At 38.7% G+C, this 11,219-nt stretch overlaps 1 protein-coding gene across 2 annotated transcripts in view; it reads left to right on the top strand.

The window, feature by feature from the left end:
- The first annotated feature begins 2,728 nt into the window (after positions 1-2,728).
- The window catches only part of FZD6 (frizzled class receptor 6), a 38,638-nt gene continuing 30,147 nt past the window's right edge, over positions 2,729-11,219 (top strand). Inside the window, exons 1-3 of one of the 2 annotated variants that reach the window (XM_012643652.1) lie at positions 2,729-2,891; positions 4,007-4,141; positions 4,257-4,341. In XM_012643652.1, coding sequence (XP_012499106.1) covers positions 4,261-4,341 — 81 coding nt within the window. In that variant the 5' untranslated portion in view covers positions 2,729-2,891; positions 4,007-4,141; positions 4,257-4,260. Of the gene's footprint in view, positions 2,892-4,006; positions 4,342-11,219 lie in introns of both variants that reach the window. The other variant, XM_012643651.1, reaches the window with a different exon arrangement.

Raw genomic sequence — 11,219 nt, 5'->3', positions numbered from 1 at the left:
AAGGGAAAAGTAGACAGCATGCAAAAACAGATGGGTAATGTAAGCAGAGACATGGAAATTCTAAGGAATAATAAATAATAATTACTAGAGATCAAAAAAACTGTAACAGAAATGAAAAATGCCTTTGACAGGTTCATTATTGGACATCACTGAGAAAAGAATCTCTGAGTTTAAGGATATGTCAATAGAAGCTTCCAAAACTGAAAAGCAAAGAGAAAAAAATACTGAAAAAAATGGAATATAATATACAAGAACTATGGGACAACTACAAAAGTATAACATATATATAATAGGAATACTACAAGGAGAAGAAAGAGAAGGAACAGAAAAAATATTTGAAGGAATGACTAGAATTTCCCCAAATTAATGTCAGACATCAACAATGTTAGATCAATTCTCTAAAATCTCTTCCAGATGATAGAAGCAGAGGGAATACTTCCTAGCAGCATTGCTCTAATGCCAAAAGCAGACAAAAACATTACAAGAAAACTACAGAACAAGTATCTCTCATGAACAAAGATGTAAAAATCCTCAACAAAATATTAGCAAATGAAATCCAACAATGTATAAAAAGTATTGTACACCATGACTAAGATTTATCCCAGATATGCAAAAATCCCAGATAGGCAAAGCTGGTTCAACATTTGAAAATCAATTCGGGCAATCCACTACATCAAAATCAATTCATGTAATCTGCCATATCAACTCATGCAGCATATATTTCCTCTAAAGAAAATATTTTTCTTCTAAAGAAGAAAATCACACAATCACATTGATAGATGCAGAAAAAGCATTTGACAAAATCCAACACCCATTCATGATACAAACTCTCAGCAAACTAGAAATAGAGAAGAACTTCCTCACTTGCTAAACAACATCTACAAAAAACCTACAGGTAACATCATACTTAATGGTGAGAAACTTATCTACAGAGGAACAAAGATAAGAATTATATCCAACTTCTTCTCAAAACCTTGCAAACAAGAAGAGAGCGGAGGGAAACACTTAAAGTGTTGAGAGAAAAAACTACCAACCTACAATTCTGTACCTTGCAAAATTATCCTTCAAAAGTAAAAGTGAGAGTCTGCTTCTTCTACTTTGGGTTACCACTATCCACTAGCATAATCCCAGAGGAAAAATGGAAAAGAAAGAGATGGGAAATGGGTAAGTCTAAGGTCAAGAGGGGCTGAGTAATTTGCTCAAGTTCACACAGCTAATAAGTGCTGGAGCTAGGCTTTGAACCCAGGGGTTTTGAACTCCAAAATTTGTGTCCTTAATCTCATACCATTGGGTTGAACTTTTTATATTGAAAGACAAGTGATGACATAGATAATTGCCTAAATGTTCCAAATCTACCCTGACAAAAAAATCATTCTAGTTCACTGCTCACTATATAATTAAATGCAATTAAAAATCAAATAGGCTTTACCTCTGTATAAATCAACTTGTACTATTTTCCCTCCAAATCACATAACATGTGTTCATTTGAATGTCAAAAGCATCATTTTAAAATGTCACTGCCTGGTATTCAAGCCTGATCATAGAAAGGTTCATTAAGTTTGTAAGAACTGGAGAGAAATAATCTTCCTACATAGAAACTTAGAAATTTAGGGGAAATTATTCTTCCTACACAGAAAATTCCTATATAGAAACTTATTCTGCAATACAGAAATTGTCCAGCTGTTAATGATGTTAATTTTTCTTCATCACTACCTCTCTCCCAACATCGGTCCTAAGCTTTTGATAAAACTGGGAAGGCATTCCCCTCTCCAAATTCAACTTTTTCCCCACAGATTTCAGTACTCTTACTCGGGTTATTCAGTGGTGTCCTTCATCCCAGGTACTGAAATCTGACATTCATTTTCTTCAACAGGATGATTTATCTAACGAATATCTCCATTTAAAAGTCACTTTGCATTTTTCAAATGCAACAAGAAACTTGTGCTTCTCCAAGTTCATTTGTTTCTCATATAATTCTGTCTATCTCATAGGAAGGTCCTACAGATTAGATGTAAATGCATGTAAAGAATTTGCATTATCTGACTCATAGCCCATGTGCAATAAAACGTTAACGATCATTGTAACTATTATCATTGCTGTACTGTGAAGAAAGTAAGCTCCTGAAAGATTAGGTAATTTATCTGAGATGTGTGGCAGAGTTGATACTAAAAACTAGATTGACTTCCAAACCAGTTCAATCTTCTGTTAAGTTTGCATCAATAAAACTGTAGGATCCGCCAGGGCTGAAATCCCACCTCCACCTGCGCTTCAAGTTGGTAACCAGATGCCCCGAATTAATGAAGGGGTTTTTTAGAACAGTTATCAAGGAAGCTATCCCCTTTCTAATTCAGATCTCTTGGGCAACTGAGTTTACAGAGCAAACTGGGCCCGTTTTAGGGTCCTTGGCTCCTGAAATCCGCAATGCAGTGGGTTCTTTTTAAAGAGAGTTTTATTTTGAGGATCATCCAGAGCTTCAAAAAATCCTTCTAGGGTGAACCCCTCAGGCCTGGATGAACGAGACAGGGCACAGCCCTGTGCCTCAGGTACCTTAACGGACTGCAAAGTGAGGGACCGGCCCCACGGCTGGACCTCAGCACCCCGACACGGTTCACCGGGCTGGTCCTGGCCTGCGGCGGAGCCAGGCTGGGCCGAGGGAGCACGGGCGGGGCCGGGCAGAGGGCCAGTCCCACCGCCGCCGCAGCCGCCGCGAGCCCAGACCTGCCCGCCCGACCTGGCGGCGCAGTCTCGCGGGATCGCTGAGTTCTCGCTCCCCGTGCGGCTCCGGCGGCGGCTCGAGTCCGGGACACTCCCCGGAGCCGTCTGAGGTCGCGGGGGGGACGGTAGGCTGAACAGGGACGGGGAGGTAAAGTGGCCTTCGACCGTCGCCCAAGGTGAGGCTCCCCCGGCCCCGACTGGGCAGGCGGCCGGGTGGGTCCCGGGGGCAGCGGAGCGGGCCTCGAGGTGTGCCGGGCGTGCTGGGGCCGCGCGCCGGGAGCCACAGGTGCGGGCAGGCGGCGTCGGGACAGTCCGCACCAGCCGAAGTTTCCTCCGGAGTAGAAGCCAGCTCCTGAAAGGCGATGCCAGGTCCCGGCGGCGCCGAGCAGGCCAGGGACGCTGCTGCCGGGATCTAGGCCTGGGGCAGGTGCCGGGGTGTTGGGCGCTGGAAGAAGACTGGGCACCGGTGTGGGCTGGGGCGGCGGGTGGTTTATTGTAATTCGGGGCCCACAGCCTTCCTCCCGCAGAGGACCTCCGTCGCCTTTCCGGGACGGATTTGCTCATTTTCCCTTTCGACGGCATCCCTACTCCTTCCAGCCCGTGAAAACTACGACTTTGTCCTCCGCTGGAGGAAATCCTAGAAGTCTCTCTCTAGTTGGCCTTTTGAAAAACAGGAAAAGTACATCCCCAGAAGACTGCAACAAAACCCGGCGCTCTAGAATCTTGCTTAAGAACTCTTCAGGTCTTAAGGAATTTCCCAGGGCCTCAGTATTCTGTGCGAAATAAGCTTTCCAACAAGGGCCCTTAGATTTTCAGATTGTACCAATCGTTTTTAACTTATTCCTAAGCACCGGCATTCCTATTTATCCTCCATTTTACCCATCTTATGCCAGCGGTCCCCAACCTTTTTGGCACCAGGGACCGGTTTCATGGAAGACAGTTTTTCCACGGACGTGGGAGGTCAGGGGGCGGCGGAGCTCTGCGGCCCGGTTCCCAACATGCAGCGACTGGTCCGCGGCCTGGGGTTTGGGGACCGCAGTCCTAGGCCCCCTTTTAACACTGCGTTCCATTCAGCATCTGCCTTCTATCATGAGTTCCCTAGAGATGAGACTTCCTCAGAAAGTGACATATTCTATGCCAAGGCAGGAGAAGAATATCTCGCTAGGACAGAATTTTCCATTGTTTTTCCAGTGTTAGTTACCTAGGGTGAAAATCTTAACTCTGCACTTTGACGTCTGCATTTGAGTTTATGACACATGTTGCTGATATACCCTCTTGATTGTTTTTACAGTAATTGACCCAGGACCCATTTTCAGGAAAACAGCTTCCTTCAAAATGATAAAATAATGAAATGAGGAATATGAACAGTTTATCTTTGGATGAAAATCTTCTGAGCATAAAAAGAGGGATTAAAACAAACCATGTGGTAAAATCAGAAATTTGAAGAACATGGAAATGTTTTCATTTTTGTTGACATGTATTTTTCTGCCCCTCATAAGAGGGCACAGTCTCTTCACCTGTGAACCAATTACTGTTCCCAGATGTATGAAAATGGCCTACAACATGACATTTTTCCCTAATCTGATGGGTCACTATGATCAGGGTATTGCTGCTGTGGAAATGGAGGTGAGTAATGCTTCATACCTTTACTGGAGAATAGTTTATGCTCTGTTCTAGAATAAACTGTAAATGTGACTTGTATTTTTAAAAACAGCAGGAGATTCCTTTAAGTTATATACAGTCATATTTTGAAAAATCCTTTTGAAAATTAACCCCCTCCCGCTGACTGACTTATGTTTTGTGTACATTTGGGGCCCTGTTTAGTGGATTTGCTTAAGATAGGGTTTGTCTTATGATGGAGTATGGTTACAAATGATTTGTAAGTATCTTGTACCTGAAAAATATTTTATTTTCCTGAATCAAGTATGGTAGTCCCCCTAGAAATTCTGAATTTTTAAAAATTCACTGAACATATAATCTGTTTTGCCTGGACTAAAAGTGAAAAAATCTGCGTGTTTTTATAAGTAGTTGTAATGTTTTCACTTGGCACAGTTCTCCTGAAGCAAATAAGTTATTGGAATATTTTGGGGCTATAGACGGTGTTGTACTAAAAAGGGACTTTGTTTTTTAAGCATAGCACTTAAATATTATTTATACTTGTTAAAAGAAACCACTTGTCAAGGGAGGAGTAGAGTGACACTAAAGATTGCCTTAGGTGCCTCAGTTACCTGCCTCTGGTTTAGAGATACGCAAATTGCTAGGGAGGTGTGGGAAGAAATAGCTACCTGTAGAGACAGGAACCTCCTTCCCATAAGATTTGTCAGGTTGATAAGTCTCTTGAAGGAAAGAAGACAAATGTGTCGTTTTTGTAGTTTTTCTCCAGAAAAACTGTCTGAAGATGATAAAAGCTTTTTTCCCTCAGATTGTTGCTAAGGGATGAAACCCCTACAAATTTAATATACATACAGTTTTTAAAACTGATTAGATTTGATTTTGTAGATTTCAAAGTCTTCCATTGTTTTCCAATTGAATAGTTGTTTGCGTCATTGTGGACTCACGTCTAGAATAGAAAAGCTTTTAAATACTAAGTAGATGTAATTTAAAAGGATATTACAAATTATATTATTGTAATCTTTTCTTTTTTTATTTCAGCATATTATGGGGGTACAGATGTTTAGGTTACGTATGTTGCCCTTGTCCCCCCCCATTGTAATCTTTTAGTGGTTTTTCAAACCAATGCAAGATTGAACACTGAACAGATAATACGGTAACACTTTCATTGTTTAATCAGAATCATTTTGATGGTTTAATCTGATTAAAATATATAGTGGGAATACCATCAAGCAATAATTACATCATTCATTCACATTTTCTCTGGTGATATGTTTTATAACTCATGTTTTAATAGTGTTCTTAAATTTTTTAAAAAATCTGGTTTCCTTTCTATGTAGTAGCTAAATACTTTTAAGTTTGAACGTTAACAATGACCTTATAAATTCATATTATTTAGACTTGAGTTCCGTATCATACAGTATTATTATAAATGTAAGTGAGAAATGCGTCCCTGCTATTAAATGCCTATAATTGTAAGATGGTAACCACTAGCTTTGTTCCACACACATCTTTTTAAAACCGATTGTTTCTGACTAAAAAAAATACATATATGTTTTTTATTTACCTAGCTTCTTTCCCAAGTAGTTTGTGTCTGGATATTATCAAGAATGTTTTTTGTTCTTACCTCCTTCATTTGATTGCTAACATTACCAGTCTCTTCATTATATATCTTTCTCGTATACTAAACGTTCTCATAGCCTTTACTAATGAAGTTTTGTTCTATAAATCATACTTCAGTAAGTTTAAGGATACAAAAGAAGAAAGCCATCAAGCAGTTGCATAATACCAGCATTAATCTAAGTCTACAAAATGGAAAAAGGGAAGGAAGGGGAAATGGAAAGGCAAAAATAATATCAACCTGGGTCAGACTTTTAATCTCTATGTATAATTTTTTTTAGTCTATAGTATTGTGCTTTTCCTACCGCCCCAATCCTATTTGTCCTTGTGGCTAAGCAACATTCTCTGTTAGTTCCTGGATTGAATATTCAAAATCCTGTAATTTGAGAATTGTAAGTGACCCTAAAGGTCGTAGCTAGTTTCTTAACCATTTTTGTGCCATTAACCCCTTCTCAGAATAAGAGAAATGTTTTAAAATTTAAGTAAATAAAATGGGTAAGATTACAAAGGAAACCATTGATATTGAAATATACTTCTGTGTATTGCTCAGGTTAAGAACCCCTAAAGCTGTTATTATACAGGTGAAAAAACTGAAGCCCAGACAAGATATGATTTGTCCAAGGTTTGAAAACTGTGATCTGACACAGTCTTATCATGATCGTCCATGTAGACAGAGAAGACTTTTTTTAAAACTTTTTTTTAAGGCCCTTGACCTCACTGGATAAACAAGATAATATTTCCTATGATCTGGAAGGCAACATGTAAATTTCAGTCCCTTGCTACCTCTTCATAAACTTCACTTAGATAAAACCAAATTGGGTGACTTTTTTATAACTCTGTTTAGCTCTACTTCTCTTTTTTCCTCTCATCAGTGCCTTGAATACAGAGTTTTGTTAGATCAAAAATAATATCCCTAACCTTCAGTCTCTCCCATCTAGTGGTGCCAAAGGATTTTGTTAAAGTGCAAATCCATGCAGTCTACCTTGGGGTTAAAATTCTTCACCATTTCCCTAAAGCTGGAGAAATAAAAGACCTGATTCTAGAGTAGCACCCAAAGCTCTTTATGTGGGACCCTGCCTTCTAGCCTCCCATCTTGTCCCTTCCCACATTGTACAGTCTGCTTCAGCCAGCTGACCTGTTTGTAGAACTGAAATCCGTATTACTCTTTCTCACCTCTGTACCTTTGCATATATTATATCCTCTGGTGGGCCCTCTGCTACCTTTCTGTTACTGCTCAATTCCTACAGGTCTCAGTTCAAGCAATAACTCTTGTTTTTAGTGAAACCTTCTTTCACCTTTCTCCCAAGCATATTTAATCAGCTCACTCTCTACACTCTTATAGTACTTAATATATATAACTGTTCTTACACTTATGCTGTATTATGATTACTTACATGTTTCTCTGACTAGGTTGTGAACTTATTAAAGGTAGGGATGGTGTTTATTCATCTGTATCCCTAATGCTTAGTACAGTGCCTCTGAGCATGGTAGATGCTCAATAAAAGCTAAATAAAGAAAAAGGTGATGTTTCCTGTCCCAATAAGTCAGCAAAGAGAATTTTCTCTTCCAATCTTTACATTCCACCTCTATCTTCTACAGTGTCCGAGTGAAAGGCATTCTGATATTTTTAGGTGGTTTACAGATCATCCTCTTTTGTTCTACCTGAGTAGAAATGTATCAGTTGACACCCTCTATTTTCTTTCCCATATTAGCTTTACACGTATTTGTTAGAATGTGTTTAAAGAATTTGATTTTTAACCATTCTATTTATTTGAAGTGAAGGGATTCTTTTGATTGGACTGCTGGATTATAAACTATAACTGTCATATTTTTTTCTAACATAATTTAGTACTTAAGTTTATAGTCCAGTCAAGCACTAAATTAAGCTGCATGTACCTTGGCTTTTACTAAAAACGTGTTTTATAGCTTCTCTAAAGAACAGATTGGGTTTTATACTTCCAACCCAACTGCCTTTGTTTCCTGCTGGTCCCTGTTGAGTTTCCAGTGTTCACTGAATTGAAGTGTTAGGATGAGAAGAATTGCCTGATGATTATGGCAACCAGTTATACTTTCTTAGCCATCAAGAATTCCGTGTAAGTCAAGAAATCGATCTCCTCATTTGTGCCTCAGTTTTTATTTTATGACAGCGTGTTTTATATAATTTAGGCATTTATGGTCATTGTCAATCTGTGATTATACGAGATGATTTAGAGCAGTGGTTCTCAAAGTTTAGTTCATAGACCAGCAGCTTGTGAGTTTGTTAGAAATGCAAATTTGTGGACTCCTCACCCCAACCTACTGAATCATGATTGCTGAAGAAGGAGCCCAGCTGTGTTTTAACAAGCTGTCCAGGTGTTTCTTGTGAATGTTAAAGTTCAAGACCTACTGGTTTAGAGTAGGGATTACAAACTTTTTCTGTAAAGGGCCAAATATTTTTGGCTTTGCAGACCATACAGTCTCTGTCGCAGCTATTGAACTCTAGAATTGTAGCACAAAAGCCATCATAGATAATATGTCAACAAATGAATGTGGCTGTGTTTCAATAAAACATTATTTACAAAAACAGTCAGTGGGTCATACTCGGCCCGTGGGCTGTTGTTTGCAGAACCTTGGTTTAAAGTACTTGAAAGTGTTTTAAGGATAGTATAGCATATAATAAACATTGTGCATTCTTCTTTGTATGTTACCCGAGTTATATGTTATTTACTTTCCATATACTTTTTTAAAGTCAAATTTACACAAACCAGAAGGATCTAACTGGGATATCCTGTTTTTTTGGTTTTGTCTCAGAGATTGCCTAAAATAAGGGACTTCAGTTTTTTCCTTATTTTATTACCTGAATCTGAAGTCATTTGTATTACAAAGAGTTAATTTACAATTCTGAATAGTAACTTGGGTTTATAATGAAAAGGATGTTGTACAGTCTCACTCTCCCAAATGGGGGGAAAAAAAACCACAAATGGCTGCTGGTTTTCCATTGTGTTCCTTTTGTTTCATGGCTAAACCATTGTTTCTCAAATTGTGAGGTTGATGTCCCTTGAGAGACTGATTTCATCCAGAAAGAGCTGAGACTGATCTAGGGAAAATCGAAACAGGAATATTGTATTTTTCTTTTTGAATTGCCTTCATTGAGATCTAGGCAAAGGCAAAGTCATATATTGTGTTTGGAACAGCATGTGGTCATTCCACTTTTAAATTGTCTAAAGGGAAGTGAGCCAAAAAAAACCTTTCCTTTCCACCTGTTAATATGTACTATTAAAATGTCTGTATTTAATTAAAAATAAGTGGATGGAGAAAAACTGGATAAACATACTTTTAAGAAAAAATCTATTTCTTTTGTGCAATAGTTTTTAACACATTAACTGTCATGTGAGTTGTATTTAATTCATGCTCGTTTTGAGCCTGGGGCCTCATGAAGCAAAACCGGGGAAAACTGTGAAAATCTTACTTGTTGATGTTCTTATTGTTACAATTAATATTGATCATTTATTTCTAAAAACATGGATTAGATGAATAAAGTCAATAAATTTTGTTTTTCACTAAATTAGAAAGAATCATTTTGTTTTTGAAGTTTTTATTCTGTTTTCATAATAAAACACTGTGGCCCCAAGGAACAAAAAAATTTTCTAGTGTGGCAGTCAATGTGTTAGACATTTTCATTTTTCTGCTTCTAGAAGAGTTCAGTGGACCCCTTCCTGCTATTACCTTTCCTCCATATTCTCTGCCTTTTATCCCTCATACACAAGGAAAGAAAATGTTTAGTGTGATTAATCTCTTTGTTTTTCAAGGAAGACTATCTGAAAGTAAGATATTAATCATATAAAATGAAATACATACTGAAAAGTGTTCCAAGTCAGTTGCATATATAGTGGCTACTATTGTGTTGTACATGTAGAAACCACAAGCTTACCTTCCTTTGTGATGTTGTGTTGAAGTAGAGAAAGTACCTTGACTGCTTCTGGATCTGCAGAATAAGGGCAGACTTGTATTTGAACAGAAAGGGTAATATTTCTCCTGGAAGGCTCTGCTGATAGGCACAAAGTTCCTATTCCATTCCTATTAGTTACGCTCTCAGAAGAGCCTGTCCACATGATTCTTTCAGACCATAGGAAGACTTGTGTTGTTGTTGTTTCCTTTCCTTGAAAATGTGGCATGTAGATAATGAAGCATTGTTTGTTAGTTTGTATATTTGGCATGTGTTCATTCATTAATGTTTGTCAAATGTGTACCTTTCCCAGACTTAACGTTTTTAAAGTTATAAGTTTTCATTTTTATTTTTAATTAGTGTATACATAATGGTTATATATCTTTACAGGGTACATGTGATGTTTTTTGATATAGGCATACTATGTGAATTAATCAAATCAGGGTGATTGGGGTATCCATCACCTCAGGCATTTATCAGTTCTTTGTGTTAGGACTGCAGTTCCCAACCACTGGCCTTCAGACCACAGGTTCCATAGCCTGTTAAGAGCTGGCTGCACAGCAGGAGGTGATCACCTGGCAAGCAAGGGAAGCTTCATCTGTATTTACAGCTGCTCCCCATCACTAGCATCACTGCATAAGCTGTGCCTCCTGTTAGACCAGCAGGGGCATTAGATTCTCATAGGAGTGCAAACCCGTAAACTACGCATGTGAAGGATCTAAGTTGCGTGTTCCTTATGAGAATCTAATGCCTGATGATCTGAGGTGGAGCTGAGGTGATGCTAGTGCTCAGGAGTGGCTGGAAATACAGATTATCATTAGCAGAGAGGTTTGACTGCACAATAATTGTAATGCATTTAATTCACCCTGAAACCATCCCCCATGAATCCTCTGGCCCTGGTCTGTGGAAAAATTGTCTTCCATGAAATCATTCGCTGGTGCCGAAAAGGTTGGGGACTGCCGCCCTAACGTATTATTGATTATAGTCACTTTGTTGTGCTATGAAATAGTGTTCATTCTATCTAACTATATTTTTGTACCCATTAACCATTCTCACTTTGTCCCTGCCTCCCTGCTGCCCTCCCCAGCCTCTGATAACCATCATCCTACTCTCTGTCTCCATGAGATCAATGGTTTTTAATATTTTGCTCCCATGTATGAGTGAGGATATGCGAGACTTGTCTTTCTACGCATGGCTTCCTTCACTTAACATAATGTTCTCCAGTTCTATCCACATTGTTGCAAATGCCAGGATTCCATTCTTTTTTGTGGCTATATAATATACCATTGTGTATATGTACCACAATTTCTTTATCCGTTCATCCATTGATGGACACTTAGGCTGATTC

Source organism: Propithecus coquereli, unplaced genomic scaffold, assembly GCF_000956105.1.
Source record: "Propithecus coquereli isolate 6110/MARCELLA unplaced genomic scaffold, Pcoq_1.0 Scaffold2, whole genome shotgun sequence".
In the NCBI taxonomy this organism is placed as follows: domain Eukaryota; kingdom Metazoa; phylum Chordata; class Mammalia; order Primates; family Indriidae; genus Propithecus; species Propithecus coquereli.
This window is presented reverse-complemented; position numbering and strand designations above follow the sequence as displayed.